Source organism: Rhinoderma darwinii, chromosome 6 (genome assembly GCF_050947455.1).
Source record: "Rhinoderma darwinii isolate aRhiDar2 chromosome 6, aRhiDar2.hap1, whole genome shotgun sequence".
In the NCBI taxonomy this organism is placed as follows: Eukaryota; Metazoa; Chordata; class Amphibia; order Anura; family Rhinodermatidae; genus Rhinoderma; species Rhinoderma darwinii.
Window position 1 is genome coordinate 143,487,671 of NC_134692.1, and position 21,595 is coordinate 143,509,265.

The 21,595-nt window shown below is 43.7% G+C and overlaps 2 protein-coding genes across 6 annotated transcripts in view; one reads left to right on the forward strand and one right to left on the reverse strand.

The window, feature by feature from the left end:
• CABP5 (calcium binding protein 5) overlaps window positions 1–10,790 on the reverse strand; it is a 28,811-nt gene extending 18,021 nt beyond the window's left edge. The window contains exons 1-3 of one of the 5 annotated variants that reach the window (XM_075830831.1): window positions 10,619–10,790; window positions 6,213–6,318; window positions 5,232–5,377 (exon numbers count right to left, since the gene is read on the reverse strand). Coding sequence is in view for 4 of the 5 variants with exons in the window: in XM_075830830.1 (XP_075686945.1) it covers window positions 6,213–6,236 (24 nt within the window). In the remaining variant the exon portion in view is untranslated. Of the gene's footprint in view, window positions 1–5,231; window positions 5,378–6,212; window positions 6,319–10,596 lie in introns of all 5 variants that reach the window. The other 4 variants (XM_075830830.1, XM_075830827.1, XM_075830828.1 and 1 more) reach the window with 4 other exon arrangements.
• Window positions 10,703–20,831, forward strand: LOC142656016 (uncharacterized). Its single transcript, XM_075830826.1, has 11 exons — window positions 10,703–10,856; window positions 11,318–11,483; window positions 16,892–16,976; window positions 17,077–17,212; window positions 17,309–17,498; window positions 18,154–18,262; window positions 18,602–18,633; window positions 18,737–18,836; window positions 19,334–19,399; window positions 20,279–20,371; window positions 20,494–20,831. Exons 2-11 carry the CDS (start codon window positions 11,338–11,340, stop codon window positions 20,659–20,661), a joined length of 1,125 nt encoding a protein of 374 aa, XP_075686941.1. The 5' UTR covers window positions 10,703–10,856; window positions 11,318–11,337; the 3' UTR covers window positions 20,662–20,831.
• The last annotated feature ends 764 nt before the right edge of the window (window positions 20,832–21,595 follow it).

Consider the following 21,595-nt stretch of genomic DNA (forward strand, 5'->3'; position numbering starts at 1 on the left):
ATATCAGTCACATATGATGTAATGTCTCTGGAGGATATAATAGTACTGGAGTGATATAAGAGGAGCGGCTGATATCAGTCACACATATGATGTAATGTCTCTGGAGGATATAATAGTACTGGAGTGATATAAGAGGAGTAGCTGATATCAGTCACATATGATGTAATGTCTCTGGAGGATATAATAGTGCTGGAGTGATATAAGAGGAGCGGCTGATATCAGTCACATATGATGTAATGTCTCTGGAGGATATAATAGTACTGGAGTGATATAAGAGGAGCGGCTGATATCAGTCACATATGATGTAATGTCTCTGGAGGATATAATAGAGCACCAGCATTATAAGAGGAGCGGCTGATATCAGTCACACATATGATGTAATGTCTCTGGAGGATATAATAGTACTGGAGTGATATAATAGGAGCAGCTGATATCAGTCACATATGATGTAATGTCTCTGGAGGATATAATAGTGCTGGAGTGATATAAGAGGAGCGGCTGATATCAGTCACATATGATGTAATGTCTCTGGAGGATATAATAGTACTGGAGTGATATAAGAGGAGCGGCTGATATCAGTCACACATGATGTAATGTCTCTGGAGGATATAATAGTGCTGGAGTGATATAAGAGGAGCAGCTGATATCAGTCACATATGATGTAATGTCTCTGGAGGATATAATAGTACTGGAGTGATATAAGAGGAGCGGCTGATATCAGTCACACATGATGTAATGTCTCTGGAGGATATAATAGTACTGGAGTGATATAAGAGGAGCGGCTGATATCAGTCACATATGATGTAATGACTCTGGAGGATATAATAGTACTGGAGTGATATAAGAGGGGCGGCTGATATCAGTCACACATATGATGTAATGTCTCTGGAGGATATAATAGTACTGGAGTGATATAAGAGGAGCGGCTGATATCAGTCACATATGATGTAATGTCTCTGGAGGATATAATAGTGCTGGAGTGATATAAGAGGAGCGGCTGATATCAGTCACACATATGATGTAATGTCTCTGGAGGATATAATAGTGCTGGAGTGTTATAAGAGGAGCGGCTGATATCAGTCACACATATGATGTAATGTCTCTGGAGGATATAATAGTACTGGAGTGATATAAGAGGAGCGGCTGATATCAGTCACATATGATGTAATGTCTCTGGAGGATATAATAGTGCTGGAGTGTTATAAGAGGAGCGGCTGATATCAGTCACATATGATGTAATGTCTCTGGAGGATATAATAGTGCTGGAGTGTTATAAGAGGAGCGGCTGATATCAGTCACACATATGATGTAATGTCTCTGGAGGATATAATAGTGCTGGAGTGTTATAAGAGGAGCGGCTGATATCAGTCACACATATGATGTAATGTCTCTGGAGGATATAATAGTGCTGGAGTGATATAAGAGGAGCGGCTGATATCAGTCACACATATGATGTAATGTCTCTGGAGGATATAATAGTGCTGGAGTGTTATAAGAGGAGCGGCTGATATCAGTCACACATATGATGTAATGTCTCTGGAGGATATAATAGTACTGGAGTGATATAAGAGGAGCAGCTGATATCAGTCACACATATGATGTAATGTCTCTGGAGGATATAATAGTACTGGAGTGATATAAGAGGAGCGGCTGATATCAGTCACACATATGATGTAATGTCTCTGGAGGATATAATAGTACTGGAGTGTTATAAGAGGAGCGGCTGATATCAGTCACATATATGATGTAATGTCTCTGGAGGATATAATAGTACTGGAGTGATATAAGAGGAGCGGCTGATATCAGTCACATATGATGTAATGTCTCTGGAGGATATAATAGTGCTGGAGTGTTATAAGAGGAGCGGCTGATATCAGTCACACATATGATGTAATGTCTCTGGAGGATATAATAGTACTGGAGTGTTATAAGAGGAGCGGCTGATATCAGTCACACATATGATGTAATGTCTCTGGAGGATATAATAGTACTGGAGTGTTATAAGAGGAGCGGCTGATATCAGTCACATATATGATGTAATGTCTCTGGAGGATATAATAGTACTGGAGTGATATAAGAGGAGCGGCTGATATCAGTCACATATGATGTAATGTCTCTGGAGGATATAATAGTGCTGGAGTGTTATAAGAGGAGCGGCTGATATCAGTCACATATATGATGTAATGTCTCTGGAGGATATAATAGTACTGGAGTGTTATAAGAGGAGCGGCTGATATCAGTCACATATATGATGTAATGTCTCTGGAGGATATAATAGTACTGGAGTGATATAAGAGGAGCGGCTGATATCAGTCACATATGATGTAATGTCTCTGGAGGATATAATAGTACTGGAGTGATATAAGAGGAGCGGCTGATATCAGTCACATATGATGTAATGACTCTGGAGGATATAATAGTACTGGAGTGATATAAGAGGGGCGGCTGATATCAGTCACACATATGATGTAATGTCTCTGGAGGATATAATAGTACTGGAGTGATATAAGAGGAGCGGCTGATATCAGTCACATATATGATGTAATGTCTCTGGAGGATATAATAGTGCTGGAGTAGTATAAGAGGAGCGGCTGATATCAGTCACACATATGACGTAATGTCTCTGGAGGATATAATAGTACTGGAGTGATATAAGAGGAGCGGCTGATATCAGTCACACATATGATGTAATGTCTCTGGAGGATATAATAGTACTGGAGTGATATAAGAGGAGCGGCTGATATCAGTCACATATGATGTAATGTCTCTGGAGGATATAATAGTACTGGAGTGATATAAGAGGAGCGGCTGATATCAGTCACACATATGATGTAATGTCTCTGGAGGATATAATAGTGCTGGAGTGATATAAGAGGAGCGGCTGATATCAGTCACATATGATGTAATGTCTCTGGAGGATATAATAGTACTGGAGTGATATAAGAGGAGCGGCTGATATCAGTCACACATATGATGTAATGTCTCTGGAGGATATAATAGTACTGGAGTGATATAAGAGGAGCGGCTGATATCAGTCACACATATGATGTAATGTCTCTGGAGGATATAATAGTACTGGAGTGATATAAGAGGAGCGGCTGATATCAGTCACACATATGATGTAATGTCTCTGGAGGATATAATAGTACTGGAGTGATATAAGAGGAGCGGCTGATATCAGTCACATATGATGTAATGTCTCTGGAGGATATAATAGTGCTGGAGTGATATAAGAGGAGCGGCTGATATCAGTCACACATATGATGTAATGTCTCTGGAGGATATAATAGTGCTGGAGTAGTATAAGAGGAGAGGCTGATATCAGTCACACATATGATGTAATGTCTCTGGGGGATATAATAGTGCTGGAGTGTTATAAGAGGAGAGGCTGATATCAGTCACACATATGATGTAATGTCTCTGGAGGATATAATAGTGCTGGAGTGTTATAAGAGGAGCGGCTGATATCAGTCACATATGATGTAATGTCTCTGGAGGATATAATAGTACTGGAGTGATATAAGAGGAGTGGCTGATATCAGTCACATATGATGTAATGTCTCTGGAGGATATAATAGTACTGGAGTGATATAAGAGGAGCGTCTGATATCAGTCACATATGATGTAATGTCTCTGGAGGATATAATAGTACTGGAATGATATAAGAGGAGCAGCTGATATCAGTCACACATATGATGTAATGTCTCTGGAGGATATAATAGTACTGGAGTGATATAAGAGGAGCGGCTGATATCAGTCACATATGATGTAATGTCTCTGGAGGATATAATAGTGCTGGAGTGATATAAGAGGAGAGGCTGATATCAGTCACACATATGATGTAATGTCTCTGGAGGATATAATAGTACTGGAGTGATATAAGAGGAGAGGCTGATATCAGTCACATATGATGTAATGTCTCTGGGGGATATAATAGTACTGGAGTGTTATAAGAGGAGCGGCTGATATCAGTCACACATATGATGTAATGTCTCTGGAGGATATAATAGTACTGGAGTGATATAAGAGGAGCGGCTGATATCAGTCACACATATGATGTAATGTCTCTGGAGGATATAATAGTACTGGAGTGATATAAGAGGAGCGGCTGATATCAGTCACACATATGATGTAATGTCTCTGGAGGATATAATAGTACTGGAGTGATATAAGAGGAGAGGCTGATATCAGTCACATATGATGTAATGTCTCTGGAGGATATAATAGTGCTGGAGTGTTATAAGAGGAGCGGCTGATATCAGTCACATATGATGTAATGTCTCTGGAGGATATAATAGTACTGGAGTGATATAAGAGGAGCGGCTGATATCAGTCACACATATGATGTAATGTCTCTGGAGGATATAATAGTACTGGAGTGTTATAAGAGGAGCGGCTGATATCAGTCACATATGATGTAATGTCTCTGGAGGATATAATAGTGCTGGAGTGTTATAAGAGGAGCGGCTGATATCAGTCACATATGATGTAATGTCTCTGGAGGATATAATAGTGCTGGAGTGATATAAGAGGAGCGGCTGATATCAGTCACACGTATGATGTAATGTCTCTGGAGGATATAATAGTACTGGAGTAATATAAGAGGAGAGGCTGATATCAGTCACACATATGATGTAATGTCTCTGGAGGATATAATAGTACTGGAGTGATATAAGAGGAGCGGCTGATATCAGTCACATATGATGTAATGTCTCTGGAGGATATAATAGTGCTGGAGTGTTATAAGAGGAGCGGCTGATATCAGTCACACATATGATGTAATGTCTCTGGAGGATATAATAGTGCTGGAGTGTTATAAGAGGAGCGGCTGATATCAGTCACATATGATGTAATGTCTCTGGAGGATATAATAGTACTGGAGTGATATAAGAGGAGCGGCTGATATCAGTCACATATATGATGTAATGTCTCTGGAGGATATAATAGTACTGGAGTGATATAAGAGGAGCGGCTGATATCAGTCACACATATGATGTAATGTCTCTGGAGGATATAATAGTGCTGGAGTGATATAAGAGGAGCGGCTGATATCAGTCACATATGATGTAATGTCTCTGTAGGTTCTCAGCACTGGACATATGTGACATACAGTAGGGATAATGGGGGGGAGGGATCTGTACTATCGGTCACTCATCCTATTAAGGAATATTACAGTCATCCTCTCCCCAGCCTGAATTGGCTGACATCAATGAAAAATAGATTGTACGCACCTGTCCTACCGTCAGCCTCACCGCCTGAAATGACTGGTAACACGGAGCAAGTCGGTATTCACTGTCCTAGATATACTTTCCCTGTCTGAAATGGCTGATAACAGGGAGCAAAAGATTGCATTCACCTGGCTTCACCTCTCTCTAGCCTATAATATTTAATAACAAGGGACAATTATTGTATTTATCAGTCCTACCCCCTCCATTCTGGAATGGCTGATAACAGGAAAGAATAGACTGTACTTAACAGCACAGCAGGTGGAAGGCAGCGTTTGTGTCCCTTGAGTAGCCTGAAATAAAACAACTTGTCTACAAAGCCCAAAACCCAGGGAGGGTCAGGAGGGGGATCATTGAGGGAGGTCCGGCCGTTCCTTATAAGGACTATCTGCAGTGACCTTTTCCTTCTCAGCCCAAATATCAGCTCTGTTTATACGCGTCACTTTGTCTCATCCTTCCCAACCCCTATAATAAAATGTGCCAATGTCCTATAATGCATTGTTGTTACTTTGTGGAAACAATATTGCTGCACTTTTGTTCCAAAATTATGAAATTCTGGTTCTTCGGAGTGGAGGAGGGAAGATGAGGAGGAGACATGACGAGTTTGGGCAGCCTCATGTACAACATCTTATAAGAGGTGAAGGTCAATATCCAACACATGTGGACGCTCCTCGAGGGTATTTATGAGGGGAGGGGAGACTATAGATCAGATAAATCAGCCTGTATGATACTCACTTTTGGAATCCCCTCCATATGGATGCACTGCCCATGGTTTCCTATATGGTTGCCCATCCTGACACTGTCACTTGTCACTCCGTGGGCTGGTTGGCTTGCGGCATGGCGGTTTTGGAGACAACGACTCTACTAATGTGTCCTGCACAAGGCGTACCCTAAGTGTGTCTGTATAGCCTTGACTGGAGGGACGAGCTTCGTTGGGGGTGTGAGGATGCAGCTGGTGGGGGTCCGTGTGACTATGATAACACTTACCGTCAACAAGCGGGTGGGATTCATGCACGTGAAAGTGCCAGCAAGTTGGCAAAGCTAGAGGCGTGGGTATAGCGGCAGATGGGTGACCAAATCCTCACAGCCGACACTGTAACCATAAGACACATGAATGACAGATTAATATAATAACAACCAGACTTGATCACAGTGATTAACGTGTTTGGAGGGATCCTGGACTTGTAACCTTGCTCTAATTAATGTAGCACAAATCAGGCGGCCAAATCTCAGGATTAAAAGCCAGTCCGGTCTGACCGCAAAATGAATGGAGTCCCTCCCTGTCCTGGAATTATGAGCGAATGACCCGGTTTCTGCAGCTTTCATTGTCATAAATCCGGTATCTTCTGGGATTACCGTCTATTCAGTGCACCGGGACATGGACATCAGATTAGTAACCGGAACATCTTAGCCAGTTTGCAGCCCATGTTCACCTATAGAATTAACCTACATATACAGCCGGGTCACTGTGCACATAATGAAAAAGGTATCCCCAGGGGACCCCAAAGGTTCAAACAGATACTAAACCGATGCCGTCCGGGTATTGATTGTAAAAAGAGATAAAATAAGTCACAAATGCAGCAAACAACAGGGTAACAAGAAACCATCATAGACAGGGGTTTATTTAAAAAGAGAAAAAGAAAATAACTCTTCTGAAACAGGATAATGCTTAATGAGTTTAAATAGACTTTTTTTTAGACTTTTTTATTTAGAAAAATATGCAAATTTAATTTAATTAAAGAAAGGAGACCGATACTGTGTACATACATTACATTATCCAGAGTTACATCCTGTATTATACTCCAGAGCTGCACTCACTATTCTGCTGGTGGAGTCACTGTGTACATACATTACATTACTTATCCTGTACTGGTCCTGAGTTATATCCTGTATTATACTCCAGAGCTGCACTCACTATTCTGCTGGTGGAGTCACTGTGTACATACATTACATTACTTATCCTGCACTGATCCGGAGTTACATCCTGTATTATACTCCAGAGCTGCACTCACTATTCTGCTGGTGGAGTCACTGTGTACATATATTACATTACTTATCATGTACTGATCCTGAGTTATATCCTGTATTATACTCCAGAGCTGCACTCACTATTCTGCTGGTGGAGTCACTGTGTACATACATTACATTACTTATCCTGCACTGATCCGGAGTTACATCCTGTATTATACTCCAGAGCTGCACTCACTATTCTGCTGGTGGAGTCACTGTGTACATATATTACATTACTTATCCTGTACTGATCCTGAGTTACATCCTGTATTACACTCCAGAGCTGCACTCACTATTCTGCTGGTGGAGTCACTATGTACATACATTACATTACTTATCCTGTACTGATCCTGAGTTACATCCTGTATTATACTCCAGAGCTGCACTCACTATTCTGCTGGTGGAGTCACTGTGTACATATATTACATTACTTATCCTGTACTGATCCTGAGTTATATGCTGTATTATACTCCAGAGCTGCACTCACTATTCTGCTGGTGGAGTCACTGTGTACATACATTACATTACTTATCCTGTACTGATCCTGAGTTACATCCTGTATTATACTCCAGAGCTGCACTCACTATTCTGCTGGTGGAGTCACTGTGTACATATATTACATTACTTATCCTGTACTGATCCTGAGTTATATGCTGTATTATACTCCAGAGCTGCACTCACTGTTCTGCTGGTGGAGTCACTGTGTACATACATGACTTATCCTGTACTGATCCTGAGTTACATCCTGTATTATACTCCAGAGCTGCACTCACCATTCTGCTGCTGGAGTCACTGTGTACATACATTACATTACTTATCCTGTACTGATCCTGAGTTATATCCTGTATTATACTCCAGAGCTGCACTCACTATTCTGCTGGTGGAGTCACTGTGTACATACATTACTTATCCTGTACTGATCCGGAGTTATATCCTGTATTATACTCCAGAGCTGCACTCACTATTCTGCTGGTGGAGTCACTGTGTACATACATTACATTACTTATCCTGTACTGATCCTGAGTTATATCCTGTATTATACTCCAGAGCTGCACTCACTATTCTGCTGGTGGAGTCACTGTGTACATACATTACTTATCCTGTACTGTTCCGGAGTTATATCCTGTATTATACTCCAGAGCTGCACTCACTATTCTGCTGGTGGAGTCACTGTGTACATACATGACTTATCCTGTACTGATCCTGAGTTACATCCTGTATTATACTCCAGAGCTGCACTCACTATTCTGCTGGTGGAGTCACTGTGTACATACATTACATTACTTATCCTGTACTGATCCTGAGTTATATCCTGTATTATACTCCAGAGCTGGACTCACTATTCTGCTGGTGGAGTCACTGTGTACATACATTACATTACTTATCCTGTACTGATCCTGAGTTATATCCTGTGTTATACTCCAGAGCTGCACTCACTATTCTGCTGGTGGAGTCACTGTACATACATTACATTACTTATCCTGTACTGGTCCTGAGTTACATCCTGTATTATACTCCAGAGCTGCACTCACTATTCTGCTGGTGGAGTCACTGTGTACATACATTACATTACTTATCCTGTACTGATCCTGAGTTATATCCTGTATTATACTCCAGAGCTGCAGTCACTATTCTGCTGGTGGAGTCACTGTGTACATACATTACATTACTTATCGTGTACTGATCCTGAGTTACATCCTGTATTATACTCCAGAGCTGCACTCACTATTCTGCTGGTGGAGTCACTGTGTACATATATTACATTACTTATCCTGTACTGATCCTGAGTTATATCCTGTATTATACTCCAGAGCTGCACTCACTATTCTGCTGGTGGAGTCACTGTGTACATACATTACATTACTTATCGTGTACTGATCCTGAGTTACATCCTGTATTATACTCCAGAGCTGCACTCACTATACTGCTGGTGGAGTCACTGTGTACATACATTACTTATCCTGTACTGATCCTGAGTTACATCCTGTATTATACTCCAGAGCTGCACTCACTATTCTGCTAGTGGAGTCACTGTGTACATACATTACATTACTTATCCTGTACTGATCCTGAGTTACATCCTGTATTATACTCCAGAGCTGCACTCACTATTCTGCTGGTGGAGTCACTGTGTACATACATTACATTACTTATCCTGTACTGATCCTGAGTTACATCCTGTATTATACTCCAGAGCTGCACTCACTATTCTGCTGGTGGAGTCACTGTGTACATACATTACATTACTTATCCTGTACTGATCCTGAGTTACATCCTGTATTATACTCCAGAGCTGCACTCACTATTCTGCTGGTGGAGTCACTGTGTACATACATTACATTACTTATCCTGTACTGATCCTGAGTTACATCCTGTATTATACTCCAGAGCTGCACTCACTATTCTACTGGTGGAGTCACTGTGTACATACATTACATTACTTATCCTGTACTGATCCTGAGTTATATCCTGTATTATACTCCAGAGCTGTACTCACTATTCTGCTGGTGGAGTCACTGTGTACATACATTACTTATCCTGTACTGGTCCTGAGTTATATCCTGTATTATGCTCCAGAGCTGCACTCACTATTCTGCTGGTGGAGTCGCTGTGTACATACATTACATTACTTATCCTGTACTGATCCTGAGTTATATCCTGTATTATACTCCAGAGCTGCACTCACTATTCTGCTGGTGGAGTCACTGTGTACATACATTACATTACTTATCCTGTACTGATCCTGAGTTATATCCTGTATTATACTCCAGAGCTGCACTCACTATTCTGCTGGCTTCAGAGCTACAATCTCCCAGCATTCCCTGTTTGTTCAGGGTCTGCACACTTTACTCTGGTGATTTACATTCTGTGGTGTTATTTATGCCATAAAGTCTGAGAAGATGAAAATTCCACCTCTGGGACCCCCATTAATCTCGAGCACAGGGCTACGCTGGACCTGTCCCGCCCGGTGAGGGCGACGCCGGCCGCCGCCTTCAGTTACACAACTAATGAGGAGGTTCTGGGATTATGGGAATTGCAGGACAGTGAGCTCGGCTGCTTCCCTAATCCCGGCCACCTCTCCATTCATTATCTGCCTGCATGTAGCGGGATGGGGACCCCTTGAATGTGCTATAAATGACTCGGCTTGGAGTTCCCTTTTAAGGTGCCGTACAGACCTCTGATCTATCAGTAATTAACCCCCCACACACATTAGCGGAGCTCAGTAAAGGTTTTAGGTGGGGGTGTCTCCACAGACTTGCTGACTGTTTCCAATATAAACCAGCATTCTGTTTTTGCTTTGCAAAAAATACAGAACCTTCCTTCAAATTTCCTAAAAATGTAGGAGTCATTTCAATCTGACTTATATTTAGAGCTGAGAAAACCTTCACACAGGCAGGACCCGGGCGACAAATAAATAATCTCCGGACTCCATAACTCTGGGAATGATAATCATAACGTCGTCCGATCCTCTGAGGAGAAACATCCCGGCGACGAGACTGTTAGCGCTTCCCGCCTTTTCTGAGGCGCTGCTGTTCCCGCCCTCACATCATACGTCACTTCCGGACGGTTGCTAGGAGACGCGAGGACGCTGACGAGAGGAGAGACGCCGTGCGTTATTCGGTATATATCGCATCAATATGTCGTGTAATAACCTTATAATAGACGCTGCGCTGTGTGATCGGCCCTCCCCCTCACTACAGCCGGGACGTGATTTATACCCACACTTTGTCACTCAGTGTTCATGAGTATTCACTTAAAGGGACCCTCCACCATGTTGTATTCAGCTTCTTCTTTGCTCGGTTCTCTTGTGCAGACACAGACATATTATATTGCAGGATAACCTCGTAGTTTATATTTGGTCCTGTGGGCCGAATGTGGAGATCCCCTTTAAATTTAAAGGGGCGGTAAGAGAATAAAAAAACTTGGCTGTGAATATCATGCAACCCACTGTGTCAGTAATAATATCCTGATGAGATGATGTCACAGTGTCTATACACAGGCCCGGCCTGTCCTGACAGGAGAATTACCTGCATCAATATCATAGACCTATACTCAGACGTGTTTATTCCTGGATTTTGCAGAGTGCACACAGCATTGAGTTATGTCCGGGATGCTGGTGACCCCCAAACCCCGTGGGGTTCAAAGCCGTTCCTCCACCCAGCTACTAACTCCAGATGACATCATAGACCCCGAAGAATCCATCCCAGAACCGAGCACCGAGGGGGAACTCCACCTGGAGAGGGAGATGTGAGTGTTACCTGCCCGGAATAATGACACCTGCACCATACTAATACAGAGCAGAATAGTGAGTGCAGCTCTGGAGTATAATACAGGATGTAACTCAGGATCAGTACAAGATAAGTAATGTAATGTATGTACACAGTGACTCCACCAGCAGAATAGTGAGTGCAGCTCTGGAGTATAATACAGGATATAACTCAGGATCAGTACAGGATAAGTAATGTAATGTATGTACACAGTGACTCCACCAGCAGAATAGTGAGTGCAGCTCTGGAGTATAATACAGGATATAACTCAGGATCAGTACAGGATATGTAATGTATGTACACAGTGACTCCACCAGCAGAATAGTGAGTGCAGCTCTGGAGTATAATACAGGATATAACTCAGGATCAGTACAGGATATGTAATGTATGTATACAGTGACTCCACCTGCAGAATAGTGAGTGCAGCTCTGGAGTATAATACAGGATGTAACTCAGGATCAGTACAGGATAAGTAATGTAATGTATATACACAGTGACTCCACCAGCAGAATAGTGAGTGCAGCTCTGGAGTATAATACAGGATATAACTCAGGATCAGTACAGGATAAGTAATGTAATGTATGTACACAGTGACTCCACCAGCAGAATAGTGAGTGCAGCTCTGGAGTATAATACAGGATGTAACTCAGGATCAGTACAGGATAAGTAATGTAATGTATGTACACAGTGACTCCACCAGCAGAATAGTGACTGCAGCTCTGGAGTATAATACAGGATGTAACTCAGGATCAGTACAGGATAAGTAATGTAATGTATGTACACAGTGACTCCACCAGCAGAATAGTGAGTGCAGCTCTGGAGTATAATACAGGATGTAACTCAGGATCAGTACAGGATAAGTAATGTAATGTATGTACACAGTGACTCCACCAGCAGAATAGTGACTGCAGCTCTGGAGTATAATACAGGATGTAACTCAGGATCAGTACAAGATAAGTAATGTATGTACACAGTGACTCCACCAGCAGAATAGTGAGTGCAGCTCTGGAGTATAATACATATAACTCAGGATCAGTACAGGATAAGTAATGTAATGTATGTACACAGTGACTCCACCAGCAGAATAGTGAGTGCAGCTCTGGAGAATAATACAGGATGTAACTCAGGATCAGTACAGGATAAGTAATGTAATGTATGTACACAGTGACTCCACCAGCAGAATAGTGAGTGCAGCTCTGGAGTATAATACAGGATGTAACTCAGGATCAGTACAGGATAAGTAATGTAATGTATGTACACAGTGACTCCACCAGCAGAATAGTGAGTGCAGCTCTGGAGTATAATACAGGATGTAACTCAGGATCAGTACAAGATAAGTAATGTATGTACACAGTGACTCCACCAGCAGAATAGTGAGTGCAGCTCTGGAGTATAATACAGGATGTAACTCAGGATCAGTACAAGATAAGTAATGTATGTACACAGTGACTCCACCAGCAGAATAGTGAGTGCAGCTCTGGAGTATAATACAGGATGTAACTCAGGATCAGTACAGGATAAGTAATGTAATGTATGTACACAGTGACTCCACCAGCAGAATAGTGAGTGCAGCTCTGGAGTATAATACAGGATGTAACTCAGGATCAGTACAGGATAAGTAATGTATGTACACAGTGACTCCACCAGCAGAATAGTGAGTGCAGCTCTGGAGTATAATACAGGATGTAACTCAGGATCAGTACAGGATAAGTAATGTAATGTATGTACACAGTGACTCCACCAGCAGAATAGTGAGCACAGCTCTGGAGTATAATACAGGATGTAACTCAGGATCAGTACAGGATAAGTAATGTAATGTATGTACACAGTGACTCCACCAGCAGAATAGTGAGTGCAGCTCTGGAGTATAATACAGGATGTAACTCAGGATCAGTATAGGATAAGTAATGTAATGTATGTACACAGTGACTCCACCAGCAGAATAGTGAGTGCAGCTCTGGAGTATAATACAGGATGTAACTCAGGATCAGTACAAGATAAGTAATGTATGTACACAGTGACTCCACCAGCAGAATAGTGAGTGCAGCTCTGGAGTATAATACAGGATGTAACTCAGGATCAGTACAGGATAAGTAATGTAATGTATGTACACAGTGACTCCACCAGCAGAATAGTGAGTGCAGCTCTGGAGTATAATACAGGCTATAACTCAGGATCAGTACAGGATAAGTAATGTAATGTATGTACACAGTGACTCCACCAGCAGAATAGTGAGTGCAGCTCTGGGGTATAATACAGTATATAACTCAGGATCAGTACAGGATAAGTAATGTAATGTATGTACACAGTGACTCCACCAGCAGAATAGTGAGTGCAGCTCTGGAGTATAATACAGGATGTAACTCAGGATCAGTACAGGATAAGTAATGTATGTACACAGTGACTCCACCAGCAGAATAGTGAGTGCAGCTCTGGAGTATAATACAGGATGTAACTCAGGATCAGTACAGGATAAGTAATGTAATGTATGTATACAGTGACTCCACCAGCAGAATAGTGAGTGCAGCTCTGGAGTATAATACAGGATGTAACTCAGGAGCAGTACAGGATAAGTAATGTAATGTATGTACACAGTGACTCCACCAGCAGAATAGTGTGTGCAGCTCTGGAGTATAATACAGGATGTAACTCAGGATCAGTACAGGATAAGTAATGTAATGTATGTACACGGTGACCCCACCAGCAGAATAGTGAGTGCAGCTCTGGAGTATAATACTGGATGTAACTCAGGATCACTACAGGATAAGTAATGTAATGTATGTACACAGTGACTCCACCAGCAGAATTGTGAGTGCAGCTCTGGAGTATAATACAGGATGTAACTCAGGATCAGTACAGGATAAGTAATGTAATGTATGTACACAGTGACTCCACCAGCAGAATTGTGAGTGCAGCTCTGGAGTATAATACAGGATATAACTCAGGATCAGTACAGGATAAGTAATGTAATGTATGTACACAGTGACTCCACCAGCAGAATAGTGAGTGCAGCTCAGGAGTATAATACAGGATGTAACTCAGGATCAGTACAGGATAAGTAATGTATGTACACAGTGACTCCACCAGCAGAATAGTGAGTGCAGCTCTGGAGTATAATACAGGATGTAACTCAGGATCAGTACAGGATAAGTAATGTAATGTATGTACACAGTGACTCCACCAGCAGAATAGTGAGTGCAGCTCTGGAGTATAATACAGGATATAACTCAGGATCAGTGCAGGATAAGTAATGTAATGTATGTACACAGTGACTCCACCAGCAGAATAGTGAGTGCAGCTCTGGAGTATAATACAAGATGTAACTCAGGATCAGTACAGGATAAGTAATGTAATGTATGTACACAGTGACTCCACCAGCAGAATAGTGAGTGCAGCTCTGGAGTATAATACAAGATGTAACTCAGGATCAGTACAGGATAAGTAATGTATGTACACAGTGACTCCACCAGCAGAATAGTGAGTGCAGCTCTGGAGTATAATACAGGATATAACTCAGGATCAGTACAGGATAAGTAATGTAATGTATGTACACAGTGACACCACCAGCAGAATAGGGAGTGCAGCTCTGGAGTATAATACAGGATATAACTCAGGATAAGTAATGTAATGTATGTACACAGTGACTCCACCAGCAGAATAGTGAGTGCAGCTCTGGAGTATAATACAGGATGTAACTCAGGATCGGTACAGGATAAGTAATGTATGTACACAGTGACTCCACCAGCAGAATAGTGAGTGCAGCTCTGGAGTATAATACAGGATGTAACTCAGGATCAGTACAGGATAAGTAATGTAATGTATGGGCATAGTGACTCCACCAGCAGAATAGTGAGTGCAGCTCTGGAGTATAATACAGAATGTAACTCAGGATCGGTACAGGATAAGTAATGTATGTACACAGTGACTCCACCAGCAGAATAGTGAGTGCAGCTCTGGAGTATAATACAGGATGTAACTCAGGATCAGTACAGGATAAGTAATGTATGGGCACAGTGACTCCACCAGCAGAATAGTGAGTGCAGCTCTGGAGTATAATACAGGATGTAACTCAGGATCAGTACAGGATAAGTAATGTAATGTATGGGCATAGTGACTCCACCAGCAGAATAGTGAGTGCAGCTCTGGAGTATAATACAGGATGTAACTCAGGATCAGTACAGGATAAGTAATGTAATGTATGTACACAGTGACTCCACCAGCAGAATAGTGAGTGCAGCTCTGGAGTATAATACAGGATGTAACTCAGGATCAGTACAGGATAAGTAATGTAATGTATGTACACAGTGACTCCACCAGCAGAATAGTGAGTGCAGCTCTGGAGTATAATACAGGATATAACTCAGGATCAGTACAGGATAAGTAATGTAATGTATGTACACAGTGACTCCACCAGCAGAATAGTGAGTGCAGCTCTGGAGTATAATACAGGATGTAACTCAGGATCAGTACAGGATAAGTAATGTAATGCATGTACACAGTGACTCCACCAGCAGAATAGTGAGTGCAGCTCTGGAGTATAATACAGGATATAACTCAGGACCAGCACAGGATAAGTAATGTAATGTATGTACACAGTGACTCCACCAGCAGAATAGTGAGTGCAGCTCTGGAGTATAATATAGGATATAACTCAGGAGCAGTACAGGATAAGTAATGTATGTACACAGTGACTCCACCAGCAGAATAGTGAGTGCAGCTCTGGAGTATAATACAGGATATAACTCAGGACCAGCACAGGATAAGTAATGTAATGTATGTACACAGTGACTCCACCAGCAGAATAGTGAGTGCAGCTCTGGGGTATAATACAGGATGTAACTCAGGATCAGTACAGGATAAGTAATGTATGTACACAGTGACTCCACCGCAGAATAGTGAGTGCAGCTCTGGAGTATAATACAGGATGTAACTCAGGATCAGTACAGGATAAGTAATGTAATGTATGTACACAGTGACTCCACCAGCAGAATAGTGAGTGCAGCTCTGGAGTATAATACAGGATGTAACTCAGGATCAGTACAGGATAAGTAATGTATGTACACAGTGACTCCACCAGCAGAATAGTGAGTGCAGCTCTGGAGTATAATACAGGATATAACTCAGGATCAGTACAGGATAAGTAATGTCATGTGTGTACACAGTGACTCCACCAGCAGAATAGTGAGTGCAGCTCTGGAGTATAATACAGGATGTAACTCAGGATCAGTACAGGATAAGTAATGTATGTGCACAGTGACTCCACCAGCAGAATAGTGAGTGTAGCTCTGGAGTATAATACAGGATAAGTAATGTAATGTATGGGCCTCTCCCCCACTCTAAACTAAACAGCATTATTCCTGTGGTTCGTCTCGCCTTCTTCTCCCCCAGTGACTGTGGAGAGGAGGTGATGAGCTGCAGGTTTAACCCCTCAGGTTCCTTGCTGGCTGTCGGCCTTATCACCGGAACCATAAAGGTAATATAACACATGAAATGCTGTGGGGTAATGCTCTGCAGAAGTGCTATATGTCATGTACAGTGTGTGTGCAATGCTCTGTATCTCTGCACTTTTCCAGGTATACTCCCTGCCTGGCGGACTCTGGGTGCACACACTTAAGGACGAGCAGTCTATAGCACAACGTCTGCCGGTGACTGCGCTGAGATTTCACCCCACCAGACCTTCCTCCAAGGGGGACCTGCTCCTGGCCACATGTGAGATCCCGCGCTCCTCGCACTTCTGCCGTCTTTCCTATGTCTTAAAGGGATAGTGCGCTTTATACAGCTCCTTCTCTGTACCTGTCCCCTCAGACGCTGGCGGTCAGGTGAAGTTCTGGCATGTCTCCACCCAGAGCTGCGTCCGCTCCGCCAGAGAAGACAGACAGACCCTGACCGTCACCCTCAGCCCGTCCGGCGACCACTTCCTCACAGCAGGGTCCAGCGATGAAATCCTCGTATACGACACCGAAACCATGAAGCGTGTGAACGTCTGCCAGCCCAGGTCTGTACCACCGCCTGCCCGCCAGCCCTATAGTACCTGTCACTATCTGCCCCATCACCCAGTGCCAGTCAGGGGCCAGACTACTTAGATAAGACGCTGGAATGTAGGGGCCCATTTTGGAAATGGGGTCTTTTTGGACAACCCCTTGACGATGAGCTAATCCAAGGGGTCCATGTGCTGGGACCCCTATCAGCTGTTATCATTGGAGGAAGGGACGGCTGGGAAATCCAGGTAATAAATCACTGAGCCCCCCCAGTTTCTCATTACTGTGCCGAGTAGTGGGACGGTCCTTTATTACACCCATACCCCCGAAAATTGTAAGTGTCCAAATTGAATTGCATATGAGGGAACAGAAGTGACAAAGAGCCAGTTCATGGTCAGAGCAGCGGATGTCACCCTGCACCACTAGGGGGCGATCTGTATACATGACTCCTAGATATAGATCTCCCCCTAGTGGCAGCGACAAGTAGCAGAGATTTTTCCATGTATGTATGTCCGGAAATCGGAGCGGGATTTTCAGCCGTGTATAGTATTTTATATTATATCCATTATTATAATATCTTATATATATATATATATATATATATATATATATATATATACTGTGTCCTCTCATATTACATGTCTCTACATTCATCCTCGGCCCCTCCCCCAGCCCCTCTTTGTCTGTGATGGACGGACATCGTTCCCGGATCTTCGGACTGACCTTCCACCCTCTAAGCGAGGAGAACTTTATATCCGGAGGCTGGGACGACACTGTCCAGGTGAGAGAATCTATATACACGTAGATATATTTTATTATATTGTTATACCCCAGGATTGTAGACCCGTCCTGGGGGGTCGTGTTAGTAAATTTAGACTTGGATTATTAACCTTGTGGGAGGAAGGAAGCACATGCCACATGCCAAGCAGCGTATCCCTCCCCGATGATTGGATTAGAGAGATCACCTGACAGGCTAACAAAAGGGGGCGTGGAGTCAGGTGATCCTTCTTAGCCAATAACTAGAGAGGAGTGCGCTGCTTTGCAGACGGCTTCTTTTGGCCCCCTCCCCTCCCCCTTGACTTTGGAGGAGTTTGTTTGAACTTTTTCTCTTCTCTCGCAGTTCTGGGACATCAGACAGAAGCGTTCCTTCAGGTAACGGCGAGGAGATGACACGCGGTGAAGAGCGAGCGACGCTCTTGCCGTTATTTGATTAAACGTGGAACAAACGGTAAAATCCCTCATCTCCCCTCACCAGGAGGATCTCCGGGCCCCACGTGTGCGGCGACGCTCTAGACATCGATCCGGACACACAGCAGATCCTGATCGGCTCCTGGCGGAAGGAGGAGAATCTGCAGGTGAGGAGGCAGCCGGCGCATTCCTGAGGATTGAGGGAGGTGTAATGGCGGCCATATTGGTCGTTACCCAGATTACCTAGAATCAGATACAGCGAAGATACAAGTATGACTGAATAGACTGTCATGGGGGGCGGCTGCAGGACTGGGGCGACGTTCACACGCGTTTCATTCATTGTTTTAGCAACTCGCGTTTTTCGCTGTGACCTGCACTTCTTTTTCGCGGGTGTTTTTTTACTCGGCTGTTTTTCAAAACGTAGTTTCTCCCATTGAAATCAATGGGCGATATTTGGAGACGTTCTGCTGCCAATTACTCGGCCGTTTACGGCGGGAAAAACATCCGAAAATAGCCGGTGTGAACATACCCTTATATTTACTGGGGAGTTCCTGATTTTAGGAGTAAATCCCCCTCCTCCCCTTATTGCGTGAAGCCGTCGCGTCATGTCCGCCCGATGTCCTCTACTCACCCTGGTCTGTGTTTTTACCGTCCTTGTGCCCAGGTCTGGGATTCGCAAACCGGACAGAAAATACAGACTGTGCCCGATGACCACCGAGGACCATCCCAGGTGAGTGGGAACCCGCCCGTCAGCTGGGCCTAAAAATAATCCCATCAAATATTTATATCCCAGACAAGCAACCGGGTGCAGGAAACCTCACCAAGAGCAGCGGCGCCCGCTTCCCTGCCTGGCAGCCCCTGCATTAGGTTCGTGAAACCTCCTGCATGTGTGAACGAGCCCCTACAGGATGAATCTCCAGAGAACGTGGAATTATCCTGCAAATACTTTGTTTTTCCTTATCTACATACATGTCTTTTACTCCGGTCACATCCAGAGCTGCATTCACAATTCTGCTCACTCGTATTCTATGAGCTGACATACACACCATAGGGGCATGTTCACACAAAGGATTTTTACCGCTGACCCTTGTGTTTTCTGCCGTGGTTTTGCAGTAATTTGCGCAAATTAGACCCATTCAACGATCCGTGTGTGGCTTACCGAACGTTATTTTTGCATGGAATACGGCGCAGAAACCGCGTCAAGAAGTGAAGCTGAACATGCCGCCCGTGTGAACAATGGGGCGGTTTCCCATCGAAAACACTGGGAGGCATTTTACAAGGCGAATTCCCACGTGGAAAATGTCCTGGAATCTGCGTGAATTTTCCTCTGTGTGAACGAGGCCTAACATCAAAGCTTCACGCAGCGCTGCAGTGTATTCTGGGAAACCCTCCGACCCCGCAGCACAGCAGAGCACGCTTTCTACAGACCCTGAACCAGCAGCGGGATAGAAGTGTCAGATCATTGAGGCTGATTGCTAACTAATCCAGCAATATTGGGAATGCAGCTCTAGATGTGACTAGAGTATATGACAATGTAAGTCCTCCACATCTCACGTAGTAAATAACTGGGATGATTTTGCGCATGTGACTATTATAGACTCCCCCTCAGGTGTACGGCTGTCGCTGGTTGGGTGCAGGTCACATGATCGCAGCAGGAAGTAACATTAACATGTGCCGGATTATCGACCGGAATTCCTTGCTGGTAAGTAAGTCGGATTATTATAAGGGCAGATCGGCACAGTTCACACACCCGCGGCGATGAGGCGAGGACCTGGCGCTACGTGTGATCCTCTCCTTATACGCCGCTCTCTCTCCTTTCTCCAGACGCGGGGGAGCCTGGTTGACCTGCCCGCTGGAGTCTACAGTCTGGACATCTCGTCTTCCAGCCCGCCAGTCGCCCCTCTTATAGCCGTCACCTCCAGTCACAGCCTCTTCCTGCTGCGTCCTACAAGCGGCGCCTCTTCCTCCATTCCCCTATATAGAGACTTGTAGAAAGTCCGGACGCAGTCACCGGTCAACGCCACATTCTCATCTGCCACGAGGATTGTGCCACACGGATGCCCTCTAACCCATTATTGACCCATCAAAGGACACCGCTCATTTCTGTATCAGGTTATGTCCATGACACCTCGTAATAAATATTTCGTTTTCGGATTTCTTCACGTTGTAGTCTGTATTCTTCTATAGGAGCCATTATCTGTGCAGTTCTAGTCTTGGCCAGTAGGTGGTTATGAATATTTCCAGAATTACTACATTTATTAATTACATATTTTATTGAATTATTTCCTAATTAAGGAGTCACACAATGTCATTGGCCCTCCCACAGAGTCACACGATGTCATTGGCCCTCCCACAGAGTCACACGATGTCATTGACCCTCCCACAGAGTCACACGATGTCATTGGCCCTCCCACAGAGTCACACAATGTCATTGGCCCTCTCACAGGGTCACACGATGTCATTGGCCCTCTCACAGAGTCACATGATGTCATTGGCCCTCTCACAGGGTCACATGATGTCATTGGCCCTCTCACAGAGTCACATGATGTCATTGGCCCTCTCACAGGGTCACATGATGTCATTGGCCCTCTCACAGTCACATGATGTCATTAGTCCTCAGTCACACGATGTCATTAGTCCTCAGTCACACGATGTCATTGGTCCTCTCACAGAGTCACACGATGTCATTGGCCCTCCCACAGAGTCACACAATGTCATTGGCCCTCCCACAGAGTCACATGATGTCATCGGCCCTCTCACAGAGTCACACAATGTCATTGGCCCTCCCACAGAGTCACACGATGTCATTGGCCCTCCCACAGAGTCACATGATGTCATCGGCCCTCTCAAAGAGTCACATGATGTCATCGCCCCTCTCACAGAGTCACATGATGTCATCGGCCCTCTCACAGAGTCGGGAGAAATA

Coding starts and splice junctions, on each gene's coding strand:
- LOC142656016 (XM_075830826.1), top strand. CDS start 11,338: ATGTCCGGGATGCTGGTGACCCCCAAACCCCGTGGGGTTCAAAGCCGT. Junction 18,263..18,601: donor GCTGGGACGACACTGTCCAG/GTGAGAGAATCT, acceptor CTTCTCTCGCAG/TTCTGGGACATCAGACAGAA. Junction 18,634..18,736: donor AGACAGAAGCGTTCCTTCAG/GTAACGGCGAGG, acceptor TCCCCTCACCAG/GAGGATCTCCGGGCCCCACG.